The following is a 26714-nucleotide window of genomic DNA, read 5'->3' on the forward strand; positions in this document are numbered from 1 at the left end:
TTCTAATACTGATTTTCATATCTCTCCCACTTTTGGATGCGATCGTTCGGCCACTGCGTTGCCCAGCTACATCAGAGGGGACCAGGGAATATCTGGAGGAGAAGAGGTCTTCAGCAACCCATGCTTTCGCTCGTCAGATACAAGAATTATCCACTCGTTTAATAAAATTGGTATTCAACGGGAACGAGTTTAGTATTCTATGTGTCTCGTATAAGAAATAAACGATACATAAATATTAAACACTGCGAGGCTTCACTCATTGTATCCATGTGGGGAATAGAACCAGGGCTTTCAGCGTTACGACCAAACGCTTTAACCATCAGGCTTACTCAGCTCCCGTTTACCCTCGGAAGGTGTCACTCCCTCTGAAAGACGCGTCACCGAGAGATCAAGGGAGAAGCAAACCTACATTTAGTAATTATTTTAAGAAAGCGAAATACAGTTCTAGGCTATGTACGTTATAATGATACATAATAAGGGTTTGATTTCGAACAAGCCGAGCCAGCCCGTTGGCGTTGGCTTTTTCATCTAAAGGACTCAATATTTCGAAAACTGTTTGTTTGTCACACCTATATACTGCGGGTTCGCAGTCAAATAACTCACTAAAGATCATTGGCATTTGCTATTTCAGACAACGTCAGAACAAAATAACCGTATTTAATTTTTCACACGCAGTCCGGTATCAGCATCCGGTTTTATGAAGAAAGACTTTTTTGAGCAGATTGTGCAATTTTCTGCATCTAATAACATATTTTAAAAAAAAAACTATTATGAAATGTCTTGTCGATTTGTTTAACTAAACGAACATGTCCATTTTTCGTCTAGTTCCGAAGTAGTTCGTTTTTATCTTATGCAGTGTTTTAGCTTTTCTGTTTTGATTTTTTGGTCCTCCTGTCAAAGAAGAGTTTGTGTATTCGAAGCAACAGGTGGCCGGCTATGTATGTGCACTCTTTCAATACACGCACTCAAAAGAAGAGGGGATCAATAGCGTTTCATGTCGGAATGAACCAGAAACAGTAATGGATACGTTCTACTGAAAATCTACACGTTGTCACAATCATTTAGATATTTTCTACAACGTTAGGTAAGATATCCTGTCAGTTATTGCTAATGTGTACATGGGGTAAAGCTAGCCAGAGTTCCCGTGAGTTTCATCTATTGTTATGTAAATACACCCAATGGATATGTTGTGGACGTTTGTCATGAATCACCGTGCCTGACTGCTGGGTCATACTGGAATGTGTATGTTTAGGTTTTTATTTTACCGATTAGACATTGCGTAACAGATACTCCCTCACAATATGACAGTAATACTATTAACCTTCAATCAATTAGTCAAATTACTTTGAAAGAATTCTGCATGTAATCACTGCCTATTCGAGAACCAGCTCGCTTCATGCTCTTATTTAGTGACCATATTCAGTGGGGAGAAGGGTTTGACCTGGTTTTACTGTTGTATAGGTATAATCTATGCTGTATTAGATAATTTTAGAATTACACTTGGGAATTGCTATCAGTGTGCAACTCAAAATAGTCCTTGATATATTCTGACTTGTAGGAGTTTGGGGAGGGAGTCAACATGATCAACATGAAGACGATAGTTTACTTTATTGTTTAGTTTGACACAATGCAGATCTATTTTAGAGATAAATTTAACTATTACTATCCAAGTGATGTTTTTTTCTTAAAACTATTCATTGCTTTTTGGTTTGGTTTGTTGTTTTACGGCGCACTCAGCAATATTCCAGCTATTTGACGGCGGTCTGTAAATAATCGAGTCTGGACTAGACAATCTAGTTATTTACATCATGAATATCGATCCACGCAATTGGGATCAATGACACGCATCAACCAAGTCAGCGAGCGGGACCACCCGATCATTTTAGTCGCCTTTTACAGCAAGCATGGGTTGCTGAAGACTTTTTCTACCCCGGATCTTCAAGGGCTATTCATTGCAGCACAGACCTGTACCTCACTGTGTTCACACGTTTAAAACACGAAAATGTCATTGTTAATTATGTACCATGATCTACTGTGAATTCAGAATTAGATGGACAATATCATGATAATAGCTAGTTTTAAGCATTTTTGGTAATTGTTAGGTTTACAGATTCAATGGACACGAGCCACAAACCACAATGACCCCCCCAACTTTGATGGATGAAACATTTTAAAAAATATGACTACAGAAATAAAACAAGAAAGTAGCTGTTTGTTTTTTAAACACCTCTCTCTGTAATATTTGTTCCAGCGATATGATGGGGGGTCGGTATACAATCGACCATTGCTATCGCATTATGAGATAATTATACTGGACTGACATTTAGTCTCATAATTACAAATCTATATCTACTAAGGGTGTGCGGTATTACAGGTACACCAGTATATTATGTGTAAATCTTCAGCAATACATATTGTGATACGTTTGTAAATGTAGCAATATATTGGGGCAAATATAAATAAGTATATTTATGTGTTCCTAATCGATATGGAGATGGAAAATAGTATCTTTCAGATACAACTTGCCTCTGACGATCTTTTTATCAATTAGCGTGATTATCGAGCTCCTCATGCTCTTGTAACACCATGGGTATTTTGGAGAATATATGACTTGACGTGATGTGACTTGATAAGTGATGTTATTACGCATGTCTGCAGAGCTCCAGATAACTTTTTGAGTAATTGAGTTTTTACTTTAGGGTTTCTATTTTAATTGGGTTATTACATTTTTTGTTGGGTAACCAATATTTTCATCATTTTATTGGGTATTTCCCCAAACTAGCGAACATTTTAAGATTAAAAAAAATGAAATAATGTTATAGATGTTTTAACTGTTGTAAATATATAGGCTTGACTCAGAAAATAAATTAGCTCATAATTGTGTTTCGGAAATTAGCTCCTTTGTATGCATGCTAAAAAAGCTTCATTGGGTATTTACGCAAGCTGTTTTCATACATTCGAGTTTTTCATTTAAGGCATGTGTTTCTGTATACAAGTCATCTGAAAGTAATTGGGTTTTGAATATTTTTTGGGATATTTTACACAAATACGCTGCTTATCTGAAGCTCTGTTTATGGCATTATTATTTCTTCACCTCTTGTTTTAAGCTCATGACCCTGTATGTATGTGGTCATGTGATGTTGTTTGCAATGCTATGTTAAATCACTCAAATTGGATAAACATTACAAGGGAGCATTCATTTGATGTCTGGGGATTGGAGGGGAGGGGCAATGGGGGAACGATCCACACCGCTATAGCCTCACCTCATACATTGCATATCTGAGTTTAGAAAAAAATATTTGTTTTGTAGAAAATCCTCAAACAGCCAAATGTTTTGTGTTAATAGTGAAAATGAATAGACTTTTTGATGGTGCTCAGTAAATATGTAGTTTGGTGGACACAGCTGGGAAAAAAATAGATTGTTCTCCAAATATTACCACCATCACCCAGCTCCAACCCCCTACAAATCAAATGAATGCTGCTTAGTAAAAAGTGCAACAGGTGCTTTCGATCCAGTGTCTTGAACTGTTGAAACAGTTTAGAATGAACAGTTTTCATTAAAGTATATGACAGTTGTCAGATTTTCATGGTTATTTGTGACATTTTAATTTGGATCTTTCAATATGTGAAGGCAAGAGGGATCATGTTTTTGTAAATGTGATGCAAATTGATTATTTCAGATAAGATGTCAAAGATTGATGATACAGCGACTCAAGCTGGATGCTGCAAACCCTCGACACTGAAACCAACTTTCATCCACATGATCTAAGATGGGGAAGAGGAAGAAAGTGAATTTTGTCATCTTCATCCTCTTTCTCCTGTCAGTTTACTTTCAGGATGTCCAGTCACAGGATTCAAAACCAAAACGTGAGTTGACACTGGGACAAGCCGTGATGTTTGTGTAGCAGGGCGTGGAGTCATCCCATAGATGATATCCTTACCTTGCTTGACAGGGTTAACCTCTTTGGTTATGTACATGATGTAGACAAGGCGTCCGACCTCTGCTCAGAAGGTTCGTGGATCGAATCCCATCATTGGACTTGGAGAATTTATGGCCGCTATATATGCATGGGGAGATGGTGGATAACTACAACATGTTAAATTGAGACATGAACAAAAGAATAATTTCCAGAGAACAAGGGGGGCATTGTGGCCCAGTTTTCTAAGGCGCCATGATTTGCTGTGCAGAGTTGTGTCCCTTGGGCATGCCAGAAACCTATGATTGTGGGTTCGAATCCCGGTTCGCCCCGATTATGTTTCTAGGTTTGTCAGCACCATACACACGCTTGTGGGTTTCACCGAAGTGGTAAACGTCTGAGACCTGCATCACTTCGGGTTTCCTCCAACATTAAGCTGACACACCGTGATATAACTGGAATACTGTTAAAAGCGGCGCTAAACCCAACTCACTCACTCACTCACTCAAGAGAACAAACCAAATTTGCTACATATATATGTATATGTGACTTGGGTAAATATTGTTTGATGTACCCTCTGTGTGGCTGTGTACCCTGTCCCTGTCGCAGCAATACAGAGAGCACATCAGACAGTATCCCGCCTTATGAATTGCCGACAACTTATAATATGAATCTTATATCACAGGTTAATGGTGAATTGTGGTATGATATCAATTCATCATGAAGAAATGTTGCGCAACACTTGAAGGTGGTAGTGGTAGCCAACAAAATATGCTACAGACCAATCTCTACCAGTCTGATAAGAGCATTGTAGAAGGGGTATATAATTTGCCGAGTATCTATGACTGAACAGGTTTTAGTTTTCAATGCTTGAATTACGGTTTGTTTTCTACCACTCAATCTCACTGCTTTCTTGTATGGTGTATGGCTTTTATATGCATTCGTGGCACATAGGGCTGGGACGAGTGCAAATTTACTACCCTGGTACCTAACTCACTATTCCCCAACCCTACACGGGTACCCACTAGAGGTGGGACAATAAATCGATCCATGAATACATCGATATCTTTTTATGTACCATTCTTTTAATTCAAATTGATTAATACTCAAATGTTGAAAAACCTTATTATAAAACAAGTGATACCAACTGAAGTAGTCAAATCATGAATCAATCAAATTGAATCGGACATGTGACATGGATAATTGAATTGGATCGCATTGTATTTGAATCAGCTCACCTCTAGTACCCACTGTAGGTCTCAAGATGTGGGAACAAAATGGGAAAACTATTTAGATACATGTATCAAATGATCAGATCATGCACACACGGAAGTTGACTGAAGCTTTATCTTTACTCACACATAAACAAGTCAAAAGGAATGTGTGCATCGTCAGAAAGAAATGCGAACATCAGCGACTTGTAGTGTAACCACTGAGCTATAGTGAGTTTTGTCATTAAACAATACATCACGTGACTAACCATGGGTCCGGGTAGTCCTGTGGGTACCCGGGTCCTTCTCAGGATCCACCCGACCTGAGTACCCGAGTACCCATCCCAGCCCTCGTGGCACTTATCATGATGAATATGGTATCAATGCATCATCTTCATTTGTTTGAAAAACAGTAGGCCAATGATTTTGACATGTTTAGGAATGATAGATATATCAGTGACATCTGTGTCTAAACATGCTAAAAACATGCTGAAATAAAAGTTATGCTATGATTATTTCTCTTGTAGCCTATGTAGAGAACTGTCCCGATCTGGTCCCCTATGTGTTCTTGATGTTCTGTGGGGATCCAGTGATGCCTAGCAGCTGTATCCTGGAAAAATGGGTGTGTGACGGAACACCGGAATGTCCCAATGGAGAAGACGAGACAAATGCAACTTGTCACAATGGTAGGTGTCGGAGACATTTTAACAATTTCAATATTGTGCTGTTCACTAATATCTGCTGGTTTAATGTTCATGTGTGTTATAATATCAATGTGGATGATGTCAGTGTTGTGCCAGCACTCCTTGAACATGTCTTTGTGTATAGTCTTGAAGGTAATTTAAGGTACCGACACTACAATATCTGAGAAACTATTGGACCTACTCCAGTCAAAGTTGGTATGAGATTATTAAACAGTCATATATAACTGATTATTACATTTAAACACAATCGGTGCATGAATAAAAAATCTGTCTTTTTAGCTATCACGATATTTCATCAACAACCAGACCTGTTCGTCACGGTGATGAGCATTCATTGTAAGAGCCATCTGCATAATGCTACCCCTGCGTCACAGGACCATATGACACAGTTGAACCAATCAACTCAACTCGAAAGGTTGCATGGGAATCACGCACGTTGAGACGCCCAATGCTAACTCCGTATTCATGCGTGCGTGTATTCACGTAAAATAATAATATCGCCCCCCCCTCTTCCCCCAATATTCAAAACTCAATTACTTTCAATTAACTTGCGTACAGAAACGCATGCATTAAATAAAAAAACACAAATATATAAAAACAGCTCGCATTGATACCCAATGAAGCTTTTTCAGCATGCATACAAATGAGCTAATTTCCGAAACTCAATTACGAGATAATTTACTTTCTGATTCTAGCCTATATACTTAAAACATCTATATGTACATCTAAAACATTATTTCCTTTGAATCTTAAAATGTTTACTAATTTAGGGAAAACCCAAAAGAGTGATGAATTAATGAGTGAAAAAATATTGGTTACCTGGTTACCAAATGAAAACAGTAATAACCCAATTAAAATAGAAGCCCTAAAGTAAAAACTCAATTGCTCAAAAAGTTATCTGGAGCTCTGACTTTGTGATGAGAAAACCCCATGGATGTATCTGTTCCTATAGGTGACCCATGTGAGGCACAGCCGTGTCAGAATGGAGGGAGCTGCTATGGATACCCGTTAAGTCCTAACATCAGTGTAGCCTACTACATATGTGTGTGTCCCCCGGGCTGGTATGGTGTGACCTGCAACACCACCACACGCCCGCCCACCACCACCACACCTGCTCCGCCCCCCACCACACCCACACCTGTCCTGCCACCCATCAGCACCACAGTCACACCAGGTAAGTGTGGGTAATGCAAAACTAATCAGGTGTGGATACTTCACAAGGGTGGATATTTCATATATTTCATGTTTGGTGCAGTACTATAGTTGATTTTTAAAGGAATTTTCATGATAAGAATGCACAGTTAACTATCTGTGTCAAGAAGTAATTATCCCCCGCCCTAACGAAGTTGGCGGGGGATATAGAAATGGGTTCTGTCTGTGTGTGTGTGCGTCCCGAAATCGTTTCTGGAGCATAAGTCAGAAAACGTTAAATATTTCTCTACGAAACTTTGTATGTCTATCAGACTCATGCTGAACTGTTGCCTTTTGCTATTTAGGAATTTTATTAATTTTATTTTTTACTTTTCCATGGCAACAAGTTGGACTTAGGTTCTATAAGGGTGCTGTTCGTTTCCGGATCGTAACTAAAAAAACGTTAAATAATTTCTTGCAAAACTTTGCATGTTTACCAGACACATACTGAACTGGTGCCATGTGATATTAAGGAGTTTTATAAATGTTTATTCTAGAATTTCCACTGCAGCTATTTTGACATGGCCTAAGAGAAATGTTGGGTCAGTTACCTGGTTTGGGACCATAACGTGTAAAAATGGTGGGGGATATAGATGACTTCGTCGACTATACACTTGTTAATCGCTAAAAATAGTGATTTGCTTAAATTTATCAGTATAGATGGAACTTTAAGCAGGTAGTAGATCTGGAACCTGGTATTACTGAATGGTTAAGTTTACAGGTATTAAAAGTATGAGTGAGAGATAATATTTTGTTTTCAACCTAAAGAAACTTGGATATTGTAGAATGTGCACATTTAGAGGAACTCTTGTCTTTATGATCACAAACTTGCATTCTTTGAGTATTTAGTGTGATGTCGCTTTTTACACACTACCTGTTTTGCCTGTGTTTACAGTTGACCCTACCATCTGTAATATTAACCCATGCATGGCGGGTGTATGCACTGCACTGAGAGGGGGTCAGTACCACTGCAACTGCATTCCAGGTGGGTGTTTCTAGTGCTATTACTGTAAGTATGTTCGTCTCTGCCAATGATGCTCTCCTTGCAATTTTCTCAGTTACTTCAAACTCGTTAGGTGTCTACTAGTAACTACAGATATATAATACTTGCAGTCTGGTTATATAGAGGATATTTGTCTTATCTTGTCAAATAACATGTTTATCTCAAAACCTCACTGCCAGATAGTTCAACATGATTATTCAAATATGTTCTAAGGAGCTGAAATGCAAGGTACCAAAATTTGTTTTTATTAAAATTTAAAGTACCGTATTCGACGTAATAAGTGCACAGGGGGCTCTCAAAAATAGAAATAGGGGGCTCTTATTAGATATTATTTTGGTGAAAATAAACCAGGGTTTGAAAGATAAATTTTGTGGTTTATGCTGACAGCCTGAAATGTTTATATATGAGAGATACATTTTTCCAGAATTTAATTGCTCATAATTAAGGGTGCATATAACCATGATAACACACGAGTGAGTATTTTAAATAAGTATTGTGTACATTGGTCAATCGGAAGGGATGCTAATTAGGATAGTTCAGTATCCAATATATTAGCAAATATTGCCATGGGCGCTTATTAGAACGGGGCGCTTATTATGTCGAATACGGTAAATTAAACAGATTCCTCTATCTTGGCTTTTTCATTTCTCATTTTGATATGTGTCTGGGATTGCAAAGTTGCAAATATTTAAAGCTAATGATGGGCATTTCCTATTTGATATTTTGTTTCCCTCCAGGTTACAATGGGCAGAACTGCAGTACTGCTGAGAACCCCTGTACGTCCTTCCCCTGCCTCAACAAGGGAGTGTGCCAGGTGTTGGGCAACACCTTCACGTGTGGGTGTGCGGCAGGCTACTCTGGCCGGCAGTGTGAGGAGGACATCGACGAGTGTGCATCACGGCCATGTAGGAATGGAGGCTCTTGTACTGACAGGGTCAATGGCTATCTCTGTGCCTGTCCTGCTGGATACAATGGTGGGTTCTCACACCTTGATAAAACTGTGTCCTCCTGCATATATAGGTGACCCATGTAAGCCTAGTCAGAATGAAGGCAGTTGCTATGGCTACCTTTTGCATCCATGAATGTGGCCTCCTATGTATGTATGCTGTGACACCCACCTCTGACATCACACCCACTGCGGCCCTACCAAACCCACATCAGTCCTTCCACCCAGTAGACAGGAGGATAATGTTTTGTCTGGGATTGTTCCAGCAATTTTCTTGAAACATTGGGAATAAAGGCTAATAAAGTAGTTAGTAAAATTATTTATGTGTGCTCATCTCTTCTCTTTGAGGCAGAGAACTTGGACAGTTTTGCAGCAGACATCTGTTGAATATAGTGAAACTATTGTAATAATTACCCTCACAGGCGCTAACTATTGTAACAATCACCATCACTACTCACATGCTCCAACTATTGTAATAACTACCATCACCTCTCACAAGCTCCAAGTATTGTAATAATTACCCTCACTACTCACAGGCTCCAACTATTGTAATAACTACCATCACTACACACAGGCTCCAACTATTGTAATTATTACCCTCACTTCTCACAGGCTCCAACTATTGTAATAATTACCATCACTACACACAGGCTCCAACTATTGTAATAACTACCATCACTACACACAGGCTCCAACTATTGTAATTATTACCCTCACTTCTCACAGGCTCCAACTATTGTAATAATTACCATCACTACACACAGGCTCCAACTATTGTAATAACTACCATCACTACACACAGGCTCCAACTATTGTAATTATTACCCTCACTTCTCACAGGCTCCAACTATTGTAATAATTACCATCACTACACACAGGCTCCAACTATTGTAATTATTACCCTCACTTCTCACAGGCTCCAACTATTGTAATAATTACCCTCACTACTCACAGGCTCCAACTATTGTAATAACTACCATCACTACACACAGGCTCCAACTATTGTAATAATTACCATCACTACTCACAGGCTCCAACTACTGTAATAACTACCATCACTACACACAGGCTCCAACTATTGTAATAATGACCCTCACTACTCACAGGCTCCAACTACTGTAATAATTACCCTCACTACTCACAGGTTCCAACTGTTGTAAGAATTACCATCACTACTCACAGGCTCCAACTATTATAATAATTACCATCACTTCGCACAGGCTCCAACTGTTGCAAGAATTACCATCACAACTCACGTGCTCCAACTGTTGTAATAATTACCATCACTACTCACAGGCTCCAAGTATTGTAATAATTACCATCACTACACACAGGCTCCAACTATTGTAATAATTACCATCACTACACACAGGCTCCAACTGTTGTAATAATTACCATCACTACACACAGGCTTCAAGTATTGTAATAATTACCCTCACTACACACAGGCTCCAACTTTTGTAATAATTACCATCACTACACACAGGCTCCAGCCATTGTAATAATTACTATCACTACTCACAGGCTCCAACTGTGGTGTGAACATTGATGACTGTGCAGCCCAGCCATGTGGGTCGGGGACTTGTGTGGATGGTGTCGCCTCCTACACATGCCGGTGTCCACCAGACAGAGCTGGGGAGAACTGTGAACGCCCGCAACTATGTCCTCAAGGTAATCTGTCACTATCATGTAACAGTCCATGGTTGCTAAAACTGGCTGTCTTATTATTGATCAACTTTAAATGCCTGCCTTATTGTAACTTGTAAAAGGTTATAACTTGTTTTCGTTTCTATACAGTTCTTGACATGTAAACACAAGTTGAGTTTGATAGCCCAACAGATCATTCAATATAACCATGGACCAATATAACGATAATATAGGTCTGTGATATACCAGAATATATAATTAAGTACATATTTAGGTACTTATAGGGACGCCAGAAAAATCATCTCGACATGAAGAGTTTGTTTTTTGTCGATTTGGACAGAGATTGCCGTCATGAAGAATTGGTCCACCTGCTCAAGTTTTGATGCCATTTTCTGAGAACTTGTAGCTGTAATGCTTTTGGCCAATGCAAGTAAACAGTTTTGGAACTGGACAGTTGGTTTTCTTGCACAGCTCAACATTCACCTCACATTGTAGTGGTTGTGGTTTTATTTTTTGTTTGTAGGTGACCCCTGTGAGAATTTTGGGATATGTTACCCTCTCCAAGCAGGCAGCCAGGTATGCGAGTGTTTCCCTGGATTTAATGGATCCCGATGTGAAAACAACATCAACGACTGTCACAGCAACACTTGTGGACTGCATGGCAAGTTTCTGTATACATCTATAGAAGCTCTGGGATACTGTTGAATAATTCCTACACCACGACAAAATTTCTGAAAAAATTGCTTTGTGTTTTTGTGTGAAGGACTTTCTGGCATAGGAATTATGTACGGTATGTGTGATGTAAATTGTTTCGTTGATAAACATTAAGAGCTCTATGACCATTATCAGAACTCAAGGGAAGAAATCTGTAATTGTCAGAGAGCACCTTTATCCTGTTGTCATTTAAATAATGGTAATGTGGTTGGTCACATGACTGAAGTTCATAAGCGTGCGGACAACACATTTTGACGTTCATACGTTATTCACAAGACTGTATTCTTGAAATGACGTAAACACTGACGGACTACTTCCACATTTCTTGGGAAATGCCTGGAAATACCCTAGCACTAATACATACAGAAGCGTTGTTTCTCATTATTTAGACCCTTAAATTTACTGCGTTTGGACTAGTTCAACTGATTGACAGATTTGTTTCCTTGTAGAGGTTGTGTCAACAGGTACAAGCATAAAAGTGGAGTAGGTCCGGATACAAGGGAGATAACTGTGTGCGTTTATGTGATTGCATGCGGTATATTAACAGGTACATGTGGTATATTGACAGGTACATGTGGTATATTGACAGGTACATGTAGGGACGGTGTCAACGGGTACAAGTGTGAGTGTCAGACTGGGTACAAGGGAGGTAACTGTGACACAATCATCGACCCCTGTGAACCTAACCCGTGTAAGAACAACGCATACTGCTGCAGTAAGGGGAAACAGTCGTGTGGTGACAGTTTGCCCCTTGGCTCCTACCAGTGCTACTGCACTAATGGATTTACAGGTAATTTAACGTCGCATCGGCATTATTTCAGCCATATGGCTTGGAGATTTATGACTATATGACATAGTATTGATCTGCAAGAAGTTGGTGATCTTAAGGCTTTTTTAATTGTTTTTAAACAAAGCATTGAAGATTGTTCATCACAAGATTGGCCTTTACATTCCATTACAGATAAAAGCCTTACTTAAATCTGCAGTATGCTAATCATTTGGAATACAAATTGATCACAGAGGAATATGCACTTCATGTGATGCTGATGCATTTTGTATAGATTGTAATGTTCTTGAAGATGACAATCATGTCATATTCAACTGCCCTTTGGAGATAAGTTTAGTGATTTGTTAGTTAAATATATCCTACCTTACCACCTGTCAGCATTTAAAGATACAGAAACAAATTGTACTCTAGCTATGTAATTAATTTTGGGGGTAGTGCACTTTACTGAGAGCACTTTTCGGATTTTAATTAGTGCTGCATGGAGCATCAAACTCACGTTGCCAGCTTGAAGCTGAGCTAGACCAATGAGGTAATCAGCATTTGATCACAAGACCACTGGCACTATAACAGTTAACTAATGCTTGTTACCAAATGATCAGCAGATGATTGTTTACCTTTGGCGTATGCTCAGTAGCCATTTTCTCCACGGATCCCAAATCTTTTTTAAAGTTTTCATCAAATTATATTGGATTAGTTAGTTTAAAAGCACAGGTAACCCATACCCTACCTCACATCTATCCCTTAGAATCTTGAAAGGGTGTTTGATGGGAAAGGGGTAACTAAGCCTTATGATTGTAAAGCTAAAGGGGTGCTGGATCAGAAAGGGAATCCAAGGGCTAAGGATATAGTTTAACCTACCCCAACACAACTAACCCGAAAGATCGAAGATGCACATGAGATCTGTGAAGCGAGAGCCGCTATTGGCAGCCTGAGCCAATTAGCACTGTATAAGCTGCACCAGGTAGACTCCATTGTTGCCTTTGTATATTCCAAGTTAAATTGAGGTAACGTACCGGTAACCTTACGTATGTTACATTTATGTATTTACATGTAATATCGATCATATGGCCTTGAATACAATAAACGTCTTGAAATCTTGAAATCAGAATACACTGGTAATAAGTGTATGCTTGGGATTCAAAAGATTTGACATTTGTAACCAAGTTTGGCTTTTAATGATCATGTCACATTTGCCTGTTTGTAGCTGCGATTGAAGAGTTATCTCCCTTTAGGTGCACCTGTCACCAACTTAATTTTAGTTTCTTATGTCTTTATTATTTTGATTATCGGTTCAAAGACTTAGAAACAGATTGCTTTTGGACTAAATTGTTATAAATCAGGCCCAAATGAAAGAAATCTTTCACAATATAGCAGTGGTCCATATTTAAGGTCCATACTTGCCAAAACTGGCCTATTTGCTTCCCAATTACAGGTATAGTCAGTAATATTTCAGCTATTGATATACAATGGTATGCAACGTGTATTATCAGATTTATAACTGGCAGACCAGAGAGAAATTTACAAACACTTGTTTTGTACCTCCATATTTTTTAGTTTGATTCTATATATCAAAAGAAATAGAATAAGTGACTTTTTAACTTGCAGCCTCCCACCTATGGTACTAGCTTCTGAAACTCATCCTTTTTCTTATACAGGTACTCAATGTGAAAGGCATTTGAATGAATGTGAGAACAAACCCTGTCAGAATGGAGGTCTGTGCACTCTGATAGAAGAGAACTATGTCTGCACATGTCCTCTCGTCTTCACGGGACGCAACTGCGAGACACTGATACCTTGTGCTAGCCAGCCATGTCTCAACAACGGAAAATGTCAGACTACGGGGAACACCTATCAGTGCAATTGCTCGAATGGAATCTCGGGAGACAACTGTGAGAATACTGGAAACTGCGTTACGAAATCGTGCCAAAACAATGGCACATGTGTTGTAACAACACAGGGAGAAATTTGTCGATGTCCATCAGGTTATTCTGGTTTGAACTGTGAGAGTGCCCTCCCTTGTCTTGCAAATCCTTGCAGGAACAATGCCTCCTGCGAAGATGTTTCACTGTCAGAATATAGGTGTGTCTGTCCGCCAGGGTTGACAGGACAGCAGTGTGATAGTGTATTACCCTGTAGGGATACCCCATGCCAGAATGGTGGGACCTGTTCGAATCTTGCTGCAGGATTTGTCTGCACCTGCCCTGCTACATATACTGGTCTCAGGTGTGAAACTTACTTAAACTGCAACAGCTCGCCTTGTTTCAACAGTGGTACTTGCACAGAAGAGGGTTCCTCATTTCGCTGCCAGTGCCCTCCGACCCATACAGGTTCAAGATGTGAGAGTGGTCTTCCTTGTCTCAACAATCCCTGCAGCATTGGATCCACGTGTGTCAGTGTCAATATTTCTTCATATCGCTGTTTCTGTTCACCCGGGCTCACTGGCATCAACTGTGATACACCTCTAGCTTGTAACAACTCCCTATGCAGAAACTCTGGGCAGTGTGAAACTGTCAACAATTCTTACAGATGCTCCTGTCTTCCTGGCTTCACTGGCCAGAATTGTGAAACACACAACCCCTGTTTGAGCACACCATGCCTCAATAATGGTGTTTGTACAAACTTTGGTTCTTCTTACTCCTGCGGATGCTCCAATGTCTACGGCGGACCGAGATGCGAGATAGCCAATCCATGTGGTTCGAGCCCCTGCATCAACAACAGCACATGTACCAACAATGGAGACATCTACCGCTGTAACTGCTCATCCACCTTTACAGGCAGAAATTGTGAGACCAAACTAGAGCCGTGTGTACAGAACCCCTGCTTGAATGGCGGGACCTGTGAAATAGAAGGATTGGATTACACATGCCGCTGTTTGTCCTCATACGTGGGCAAGAACTGCGAGATTTCGGTTCCCTGCGCGAGCTCGCCCTGCATCAACTCCAGCATCTGCCTCAACCAAGGATCTAGCTACACATGTCATTGTGGACCTGAGTATACAGGCTCTAGCTGTGAGAGCAGACTCCCCTGTGCAGACAAGCCATGTGCTAATGGTAACTGCGTGGACGGCAACCCTGACTACGTGTGTACCTGTAATCCGGGCTACACGGGGAGGAACTGTGATTCTCTTATACCTGTTTGTGATTCTACCACCTGTATCAATGGACAGTGCAGTATTGAGGGTCTCAGGCTCAAGTGTGTCTGTACTCGGGGATTTACAGGTAGGTTGAGTTCTATCTTTACCAAGGTGCATACAGGCTTGAAAAGGCTTGGAATTTTAAGGTTCCTCTGAAAAAGCCTTGATGCTTAGTTTCAACCTTGAAACAGCGGTAGAAACTTACATTTTAGTCCACTGGTCATTATAATGATAACATATATAGCAAAATCCTTAAAAATGGAAAATTTCTACTGGTCCTTATGACATGTATGATACCTTAATTATTGGGCAGTTAGGCAAGGACTACAGGACTAGTGCCAATTTCTAACGCTGTAGAAAGCTTTGAAAATCACCAAAATAGCTTGAAAAACTTTGTATATGTACAAAATAACATATACTTGTTTATAAAAGAATTTCAATTAATGACAAACTTAATAGATTTTTTATTTGGTTGTGAAAATAAATCTTGTTGGAAAATGTTCAAACTGCTTTTAGGTATGACAACATATATATAGTATGCTGGATTTAATCAATATTGAGAGACAAAGGCTAATAACCTAACTGGGCGGTTGGGTAGCAGTATCTGCAGTAACCGTGTTTACATTGTTTAATCAAAATCTGTGCAACACTGCTGATAATGCCTCTTGTACAAAATGTTATAAGTTCATAATCTATAGAATAAAAATATTGTTTCGTAGAAATTACAGTCGTGTAATCATGGTAATAGAAAATAAAAAATTCCCCTGACTTCACTTTTGCTGTTTGGAAGATCTAACAGTTTGTCAATCAGGTACTTCTTGCTATGTGTATTGATCAAATGGAAACTTATTAAGAAGGGTCTATATGTTGAAAATAAAAAATATAATCTGAATATGTTAATTTCAAAAGTGGCATAATGTCATTCAAATTTATATCACAAAGTTTGAGATAACATTAGTTTATTGAATTTCATGGTAATTAGCAAATTCAAGTTTTACCTTACCTGATGCGACAGTGCTATAGGTGTAGCGTCAGGTAAGTATGAAAACAATGCATTTAATCAGAAATGCTCATATTAGAAATATTGCAAAGATACCATAGATAAATTTGGCATAGACATAGAACAGTTAACAAACCACACATATTTGATATATGAATTGTTATTATATTTAACATTGTCTGTGATGTGTGAATTACAAAAAATTTAAACAAGTTTGTGTGTATGAGCTCTCCTTGTTCCTGTTGACACTGAGCACTTGTTGACTAGGTCCGAGATGTGACCTGGTGGATCCCTGCCTGACACCCCCCTGTCAGAATGGCGGCACGTGCCTGACTCGCGGCACCCAATTCTTCTGTCAGTGTCCTGAAATCTATACTGGGGAGACCTGTGAATCCCTTCAGCCCTCATGCTTCTCACAGCCATGCAGGAACAACGCCACCTGCATTGACAATGGGTTGGACTTTGTGTGTTTCTGTACACCTGGGTTCACAGGTGAGCTGCTTACCAGGATTAAGATGATTACAGATTTAATTCATTTGTTTGTTTGCTGTTTGACGCCACACTTAACATGCTTAAGAATGAAGTTTCCCAGGTTGCAAGATACTATTACTTGCACAACTGATTATGGATAGTTCGCAGTAAGCATGGTAAGAGGACTTCTGTTGATTCATTTGTATATTTGCTATTTGATGCCACACTTAAGAAGTGAAATTTCCCAGGTTGCAAGATACTGTTACTTGCACAACTGATTATCGATAGTTTGCAGTAAGAGGACTTCTGTTGATTCATTTGTATATTTGCTATTTGACATGTTTGATGCCACATTTAAGAAGTGAAGTTTCCCAGGTTGCAAGATACTATTACTTGAGGACTTCTGTTGATAATTTAAAGATTTTGATTAGGTAATGACAGCCAAACTACAGGATTTGTGGCAATGATGTAGTATTCTTAGAATTATTAACAATGAAAACTATTGTTTGATGTTTGTTGTTTGTTGTCCAATACCACACTCAGCAATATTCCAGCTATATGATGGCAGTCTTTGTTTAATTGAGTCTGGACCAGACAATCCAGTGATTGAACTCATGAGCATCAAACTACGGATATGATGACATTATTGTGACTACAAGCATGGGTTGCGGGAGATGCAAGGGTTCAATTTGATGAATTCTGAATGTCTGTGAAGTGTAAATGGTGTAAATTAAAAAAGATTAGAACAAGCAAATTGGGTAGATATCACTTGTTACATCTAACTTGTCTATGGTAAATACTGACCAAGAACCGAAAGAAGTATTATGACCCTATTTTATTTTAGAAATATTTTTTTGTCGGTTGGAACTACTTAATGAAAGAAATAGGAACCAACAAGGAAATACTGCTGACAATTAACTAAGAAATTGCTATCTGTGTGTTTTGTTATTACCGGTATTGTATTTCATCAATAATACCAAGAGATTAAAAACTATACTCAAGATTCTGAATGGGAGCCGAACCTTCATGCCTTACTGCTGTTATACAAGATACACCATTCAGTGACCCGTGAACATGGTGGAGAACTGGGGTAGAATTGGTCTTCAGTAACCCATGCTTGCTGTAAGAGGCAACTATGCTTGTCGTAAGCGGCGACTTACGGGATCGGGTGGTCAGGCTCGCTGACTTGGGCATGTTGGGTGATGCATGTCATTTATCCCATATGCGTAGAAAAATGCTTGTGATGTCAGTCACTAGATTGTCTGGTCCAGACTTGATTATTTACAGACCGCCGTCATGTAGCTGGAATATTGCTGAGTGCAGGTTCAACAACAAACAAACAAGACAAACAAACACCATTCAGTTGCACTAAGTACTTCAACACAGCACTATGGCCCCTGACTGAGCATGCTGGGATTCAGTTACCATAGTTACTGTCACAAAGTGTGTGAATATATACAGAAAAAATGTGGTTGGCATTTGAAAAGGAATTTGTGTATACTTTATCACAGGTATTCAAATAAAATAATTTTATACCAAACCGACAGATTATTTGGTATTTTTTTAGAAAGCAAGGGATATCAACTGTTGAATTTCATGTTTTAGTTTGTCATGATCTGTTCTCTATGGCTTCAGGGAAGGTGTGTGACACAGTTCTGCTGCCGTGTGATGTCCGTCCATGTAAGAACGGGGCAACATGTGTCAATGTAGGTGGCTCCACCTTCAGTTGTCAGTGTCCACTGACACACACAGGTAATACAACTCATTATATGTATATCGTTATGACGTAAAGATTACAAATGTTTCATGAACATGAACCATACAATATTCAGTGAACACTTGTTTTTTTGGTGGACATCATTGTTCATTTGCTCCTGGCTTCAGAGAACAATCAAATGTGTAATCAGAGTAAAAAATAATACAGTAAACTACGGTTATAACGAACTCAAAGGGATCACTAATTTTAGTTTGTAATAACAAATTTCGTTATAAGCATATATGTAGCAAATATACAGCAAATGGTCAGGATTGAAAATCAGTTTGTTATATCATGTATATCGGTTATTTCGTTATGAGCGTGTTTGTTATAAACGTAGTTTACCGTATCTTTCTTTTTTACTTTGAGAGTTAGATGAATATGCTGAATGAATATTAAGATGTATTTATAAATTTCAAAAGGACTGTTATATCTCTGTGTCTACCTGACATTACATTTCATCGTAATGTACGCTTGTCGCTGCAGGCTCCACCTGTGAGACTCTCCTGAGTTTGTGTCTCAGTACACCATGTAAAAACAGTGGGGAGTGTACATCGTCTGGGGATGACAAGTTCAAGTGTACCTGCACACCACCGTTCACAGGTAAGATCTGGGAGCTCCCTTGCTTGTCGCTGCACCTGGTAACAAGTTATATTTGTAGAGTGAGTGGGTGAGTTGGGTTTAACGCCATTTTTTACAGTATTCCAGCATGTCAGCTTAATGTGGGAGGAAAGCCTGAAGTGATACAGTTCTTAGTCGTTTACCACTTCAGTGAAACCCACAAGCACAGGTATCGTTCTGACAAACCTAGAAACATAATTGGGGCGAACGAGGATTCGAACCCACAATCATAGATTTCTGGCGTGTCTGAGGGACGCAACTCTGCACCTTAGACGCCTTAGACGACTGAGCCACCTGTGCCCCCATATTTGTAGAGTGAGTGAGTGAGTGAGAATGGTTTTACGCCTCTTTTAGCAATATTCCAGCAAAGTCATGGCGGTGGACACCAGAAATGGGCTTCACACATTGTACCCATGTTGGGATTCGAACCCGGGTCTTCGGTGTGACGAGCGAGCGCTTTAACAACTAGGCTACCCAACCGCCCCTATATTTGTAGAGACACGATGGAAACAACTTAAATGATCCAGCCAATTTCTGACACATCTCTGTGGTAAATTATTTGTTATTGCCAGTGATTCCATGTGAAATGACCCAGTGTGATGATTCCAGGGTAGAAAAATCCCTAGTGCCAAAGTTTGTTGTGAAAAGATCCAAAACCTACTTCTAGTCATAGAAGCCAAATAATCTATAGATTGTGGTCCAGTTGCCATGGAGTATCAACATGTGATAAAGAAAGGATATTTCAGATTTGATCTGGCGGATTGTGAGTGAGCATAGCCTGGTATCTGATTTAGTGGGTCCCTGGCTTGTCCAGGCCCAGCAACTATACAAGTCGCCATGATACAGATTCAGAAGTGCTGACTTTCACATATAGGGGTGACTATTGGGACTATTTTTGCTATTGCAATAGTACTGCAACAAAAATATGTTTTACAACAATAGTGCCCCCCACTATTGCAATTGATGATCAATTTAATAGAAATGAATAAAGAATGGCCATTTTCCTCTCCTGTCACTACTTAAATCAAAGGGAAGTAACTCAAAATATTACCTTAAGTTGTCGTTATCCTTGCTATGCAAGACATTTCAGGTTTGGAATTTGTCACTTTTTTCACTCATAATTAATTTGTTATTGGACCAGTGAGGCAATCAATTGTTATTCATACAACTGTACATAATTTTTAGATTCCTGTTGATGTAGTACAGTCATACGGCAAACAAATTCCAAAACATCGATAGTTCAATATTTTATTGCACTAATGGCATAAAACACCATTCACTCATAAGTGAATTTTAGTCACATGTTGGGAAATAGAAGCTATTGATAAGATTCCATGTTCTTAAAATGTCAATTTCTGTGGTGACTACAAGTTAGTAATGTAAAACATATTCTTGTTGCTGATTTGTGAATACATGTAAATCATTATTTTGTTTGCCAGGTACAACATGTACGGAGAGAGTGGTGACCTGTGACCAGTCACCGTGTGAGAACGGAGGTTCCTGTAACACAGACGGGTATGGTGTGTTCTGTCAGTGCCCCACCAACAACGAGGGGCTGTTCTGTCAGCTGGCTGGTGAGGAGAACGTCTCTGTTAACACCTTTTTTTTATTTCTAATTATTTATTCCAAATTGAAGTCTTGGTGTTCTAAAGAGAAAAGATAATTAAAAAAATGTAATATATTTTTCTGAAGTGAGGAATGATGTGTCAGTGAATTACGGTACTGTCCATTTTAATTACCAAATTGGCAATAATAAAAGCAGTGTGACATTTGGACAGTTGTGAGTCAATGGATTGGTCAACCATGTTAGTTTTGATGAAACACATTATGGCCAAAGGGGACTGACATAGAGAATGTTTTTGACCTGCATTAATTGAAACTCTTGATAGTAGCTGAATACAATGGTTTAGTTCTCTCAAAATACTGTTGAATTAAAGTAGGGTTGTGTGGGCACTAAATTCTAAATTCACTTGCTCCAGCACCTTATACAAATGAAAAAATGGTTGAGTCTTGGTGATGTATTACACGAATAGGTCCCCAGTAGCCATGCTGGTCATAACATAAAACAAAATAAGGGTCAGATAGCCAAGATGGCTGCCGACTATGGATTAATGGCCGACCAGTAACTAACCCAGTGTGTATTCTGCAGGTGAAGTCTGCTATGGCTGCAGTGTCACAGATGTCCTAAGCTTGTCCCACTAACTATCCCAGTGTGTAATCTGCATGTGACGTCTGCTATGGCTGAAGTGTCACAGATGTCCTCAGTTTGTCCCACTAACTATCCCAGTGTATATTCTGCAGGTGACATCTGCTGTGGCTGAAGTGTCACAGATGTCCTCAGCTTGTCCCACTAACTAACCCAGTGTGTATTCTGCATGTGACGTCTGCTATGGCTGAAGTGTCACAGATGTCCTCAGTTTGTCCCACTAACTATCCCAGGGTATATTCTGCATGTGACGTCTGCTATGGCTGAAGTGTCACAGATGTCCTCAGCTTGTCCCACTAACTAACCCAGTGTGTATTCTGCATGTAACGTCTGCTATGGCTGAAGTGTCACAGATGTCCTCAGCTTGTCCCACTAACTAACCCAGTGTGTATTCTGCATGTGACGTCTGCTATGGCTGAAGTGTCACAGATGTCCTCAGCTTGTCCCACTAAATAACCCAGTGTGTATTCTGCATGTGACGTCTGCTATGGCTGAAGTGTCACAGATGTCCTCAGTTTGTCCCACTAACTATCCCAGTGTATATTCTGCAGGTGACATCTGCTGTGGCTGAAGTGTCACAGATGTCCTCAGCTTGTCCCACTAACTAACCCAGTGTGTATTCTGCATGTGACGTCTGCTATGGCTGAAGTGTCACAGATGTCCTCAGTTTGTCCCACTAACTATCCCAGGGTATATTCTGCATGTGACGTCTGCTATGGCTGAAGTGTCACAGATGTCCTCAGCTTGTCCCACTAACTAACCCAGTGTGTATTCTGCATGTGACGTCTGCTATGGCTGAAGTGTAACAGATGTCCTCAGCTTGTCCCACAAACTAACCCAGTGTGTATTCTGCAGGTGACGTCTGCTATGGCTGAAGTGTCACAGATGTCCTCAGCTTGTCCCACTAACTTACCCAGTGTGTATTCTGCAGGTGACGTCTGCTATGGCTGTAGTGTAACAGATGTCCTCAGCTTGTCCCACTAACTAACCCAGTGTGTATTCTGCATGTGACATCTGCTGTGGCTGAAGTGTAACAGATGTCCTCAGCTTGTCCCACAAACTAACCCAGTGTGTATTCTGCATGTGACGTCTGCTATGGCTGAAGTGTCACAGATGTCCTCAGTTTGTCCCACTAACTATCCCAGGGTATATTCTGCATGTGACGTCTGCTATGGCTGAAGTGTCACAGATGTCCTCAGCTTGTCCCACTAACTAACCCAGTGTGTATTCTGCATGTAACGTCTGCTATGGCTGAAGTGTCACAGATGTCCTCAGCTTGTCCCACTAACTAACCCAGTGTGTATTCTGCATGTGACGTCTGCTATGGCTGAAGTGTCACAGATGTCCTCAGCTTGTCCCACTAACTAACCCAGTGTGTATTCTGCAGGTGACGTCTGCTATGGCTGAAGTGTCACAGATGTCCTCAGCTTGTCCCACTAACTAACCCAGTGTGTATTCTGCATGTGACGTCTGCTATGGCTGAAGTGTAACAGATGTCCTCAGCTTGTCCCACAAACTAACCCAGTGTGTATTCTGCAGGTGACGTCTGCTATGGCTGAAGTGTCACAGATGTCCTCAGTTTGTCCCACTAACTATCCCAGGGTATATTCTGCATGTGACGTCTGCTATGGCTGAAGTGTCACAGATGTCCTCAGCTTGTCCCACTAACTAACCCAGTGTGTATTCTGCATGTGACGTCTGCTATGGCTGAAGTGTCACAGATGTCCTCAGTTTGTCCCACTAACTATCCCAGTGTATATTCTGCAGGTGACATCTGCTGTGGCTGAAGTGTCACAGATGTCCTCAGCTTGTCCCACTAACTAACCCAGTGTGTATTCTGCATGTGACGTCTGCTATGGCTGAAGTGTCACAGATGTCCTCAGCTTGTCCCACTAACTAACCCAGTGTGTATTCTGCATGTGACGTCTGCTATGGCTGAAGTGTAACAGATGTCCTCAGCTTGTCCCACAAACTAACCCAGTGTGTATTCTGCAGGTGACGTCTGCTATGGCTGAAGTGTCACAGATGTCCTCAGCTTGTCCCACTAACTTACCCAGTGTGTATTCTGCAGGTGACGTCTGCTATGGCTGTAGTGTAACAGATGTCCTCAGCTTGTCCCACTAACTAACCCATTGTATATTCTGCAGGTGACATCTGCTGTGGCTGAAGTGTCACAGATGTCCTCAGCTTGTCCCACTAACTAACCCAGTGTGTATTCTGCATGTGACGTCTGCTATGGCTGAAGTGTCACAGATGTCCTCAGTTTGTCCCACTAACTATCCCAGGGTATATTCTGCATGTGACGTCTGCTATGGCTGAAGTGTCACAGATGTCCTCAGTTTGTCCCACTAACTATCCCAGGGTATATTCTGCATGTGACGTCTGCTATGGCTGAAGTGTCACAGATGTCCTCAGCTTGTCCCACTAACTAACCCAGTGTGTATTCTGCATGTAACGTCTGCTATGGCTGAAGTGTCACAGATGTCCTCAGCTTGTCCCACTAACTAACCCAGTGTATATTCTGCAGGTGACATCTGCTGTGGCTGAAGTGTCACAGATGTCCTCAGCTTGTCCCACTAACTAACCCAGTGTGTATTCTGCATGTGACGTCTGCTATGGCTGAAGTGTCACAGATGTCCTCAGTTTGTCCCACTAACTATCCCAGGGTATATTCTGCATGTGACGTCTGCTATGGCTGTAGTGTCACAGATGTCCTCAGCTTGTCCCACTAACTAACCCAGTGTGTATTCTGCATGTAACGTCTGCTATGGCTGAAGTGTCACAGATGTCCTCAGCTTGTCCCACTAACTAACCCAGTGTGTATTCTGCATGTGACGTCTGCTATGGCTGAAGTGTCACAGATGTCCTCAGCTTGTCCCACTAACTAACCCAGTGTGTATTCTGCAGGTGACGTCTGCTATGGCTGAAGTGTCACAGATGTCCTCAGCTTGTCCCACTAACTAACCCAGTGTGTATTCTGCATGTGACGTCTGCTATGGCTGAAGTGTCACAGATGTCCTCAGTTTGTCCCACTAACTATCCCAGTGTGTATTCTGCATGTGACGTCTGCTATGGCTGAAGTGTCACAGATGTCCTCAGCTTGTCCCACTAACTAACCCAGTGTGTATTCTGCATGTGACGTCTGCTATGGCTGAAGTGTAACAGATGTCCTCAGCTTGTCCCACAAACTAACCCAGTGTGTATTCTGCAGGTGACGTCTGCTATGGCTGAAGTGTCACAGATGTCCTCAGCTTGTCCCACTAACTTACCCAGTGTGTATTCTGCAGGTGACGTCTGCTATGGCTGTAGTGTAACAGATGTCCTCAGCTTGTCCCACTAACTAACCCAGTGTGTATTCTGCATGTGACGTCTGCTATGGCTGAAGTGTCACAGATGTCCTCAGCTTGTCCCACTAACTAACCCAGTGTGTATTCTGCATGTGACGTCTGCTATGGCTGAAGTGTAACAGATGTCCTCAGCTTGTCCCACTAACTAACCCAGTGTGTATTCTGCAGGTGACGTCTGCTCCCCCAACCCCTGTCTGAATAGAGGTGAGTGTTGGAAGAAGGGGACACAACCCATCTGTGAGTGCAAGAAGGGATACACTGTGAGTACGTCAGTGCAGCATTAGAACGCTGTTTTGTTTTCTTGTGTCTCATAACCAGACTTACCTAATATTTCTGTGTGACAGTGTCCAAATGTTTTGTTGTAAATTTACCTCATCACCTCAAACTTGAACCATGAAATCAAATGCAGAAGTCAGTCACAAAACAAAACTGTAAAGAGTTATGTCCCCTGAGTTTTCTGTTTTTAAAGTCATGCCCTGCCAAGGTTAAAGTCACATAACTTGCATTTCTTTCGATTGATTAGCCATCAAGCCAACTTTAATATTTATGGCTGATACTTTGCAGTGTAGTCCTAATCTAGCAAGTTCAGACACAATACTGATGATCTGATTGTTTCACATGGACTTCACCACTTCCAGGGTGACTTCTGTGGGACGAAGGTGGAAGGTTGTGGCCCAACCACTTGCAATGGTGGTATGTGCCTTGAGAATACAGTCGGGGAGTTCAAGTGTGCCTGCAACCCCGGGACTACAGGCTACAGATGTGACAGACAGATGTGACCTATGGGTGTGAGTATTGATCCACATCATCATAAAGTATGCTGCACAATTCGTTTTAATGCTACAATATTTAAAAACAGTGCTATCCAATGTAGGAAGGAATACATTTATGTAGGGAGACCCTTTCCCAGGTTGATTGTACACAACTATTTATTTGGTTACATTCTAGTTTGAACACAGTAAATAAAATTTAAAAAATACCGCCCGCCTGCACTATTTTTTCAAAGCAATTGCCTGAGAACCAAGCCTAACTTAGTTCCTTGCTGTGCTCATTTCTAGTCACCTGAGAAATACACAAGAACTAGCATTAAAATATTTTATGAAGGAATTAAATAGTTTGAATTTATCTTTGTGAGATGACCCAAAATGCATTCAGTAACTTGTATGTTTATACGTAGGAGTAAACAACAGATCATTCGCTCTGAACAGATGTATTTTAGACTGTGAAGCCATTACTTTGTTTGATAGGCATTACTTAGAAGTTGGCGGATGACAAGATAGACACAATTTTTATGGATAACAACTTCTTTAATACTGACAACGGTATAAGGATCTATACCGAAACGTCGCTTTTTTACAGTATTAAAGAAGTTGTTATCCATAAAAATTGTGTCTATCAAGCCATTACTTGGTTGGCATATGTCAGTGATAACAGTGGTGTGTTTCTCCATCAAATGGACCTGTGAAATGTGTATGATGTTGTGACATTGTTTGAAGCTGAAATGCCAGAGGTGATTATCTATGTATGTTTCTTTTGTCTATTTGTTTCAGGTGACACTGATGCCATGACTTTGACGTGTCTTACCGAAGAGAATGATCTCCCTAAGGGTGCCAATCAGCATGATTTCAGTATGCTGGTTTTGCAAGACTTTTGGTTACAGTACATTACTGGATAAAATTGGGTTGTTGTTTTTTGGAGGGGGATGGGAGGGGGTGAGGGGGTGTTCTTTGTTGTTTTGTTATTTCACAGCAGTGAAATGTCACAATAAATACACAATGGATGATACATGCACAGCTTGTGGACAAATAGGACAGCTATTAAATTGACAATACACTTTAAATTAGGCTTTGTGTTGCAAAAAATGTTTGATTACCTATTGCTTAGTTCTGGATAAGATTTTTTTCGAAACAAAAGAATTAGGAAATAAGCCTTTTTTTCAAAATCATGATGATGTCATGACATGAACTTGTAGGGAATGGAGTCAATTGATTTAACTGTTTTGTGGTTTATGAATAGATGTGTTTAGTTCAAAATGATTTCATCCGGATATATGGTTGTTT

The 26714-nt window shown here is 40.3% G+C and overlaps 1 protein-coding gene across 2 annotated transcripts; it reads left to right on the plus strand.

Moving 5' to 3' along the window:
- Positions 1-899: 899 nt before the first annotated feature.
- Positions 900-25440, plus strand: LOC139479876 (fibropellin-1-like). 2 transcript variants are annotated; one of them, XM_071262786.1, is made up of 16 exons: positions 900-1084; positions 3681-3867; positions 5656-5814; positions 6785-7006; positions 7919-8008; positions 8764-9000; positions 10497-10643; positions 11143-11280; positions 11923-12123; positions 13776-15338; positions 16521-16745; positions 18360-18476; positions 18967-19083; positions 20541-20675; positions 24823-24914; positions 25293-25440. In XM_071262786.1, exons 2-16 carry the CDS (start codon positions 3771-3773, stop codon positions 25431-25433), a joined length of 3681 nt encoding a protein of 1226 aa, XP_071118887.1. In that variant the 5' UTR covers positions 900-1084; positions 3681-3770; the 3' UTR covers positions 25434-25440. The 2 variants fall into 2 exon arrangements, with proteins under 2 accessions (XP_071118887.1, XP_071118888.1); XM_071262787.1 differs by lacking the exon at positions 900-1084 and adding an exon at positions 1187-1242.
- The last annotated feature ends 1274 nt before the right edge of the window (positions 25441-26714 follow it).

This window comes from Haliotis cracherodii, unplaced genomic scaffold (assembly GCF_022045235.1).
Source record: "Haliotis cracherodii isolate W230 unplaced genomic scaffold, xgHalCrac1.p SCAF_4, whole genome shotgun sequence".
Taxonomy (NCBI): Eukaryota; Metazoa; Mollusca; class Gastropoda; order Lepetellida; family Haliotidae; genus Haliotis; species Haliotis cracherodii.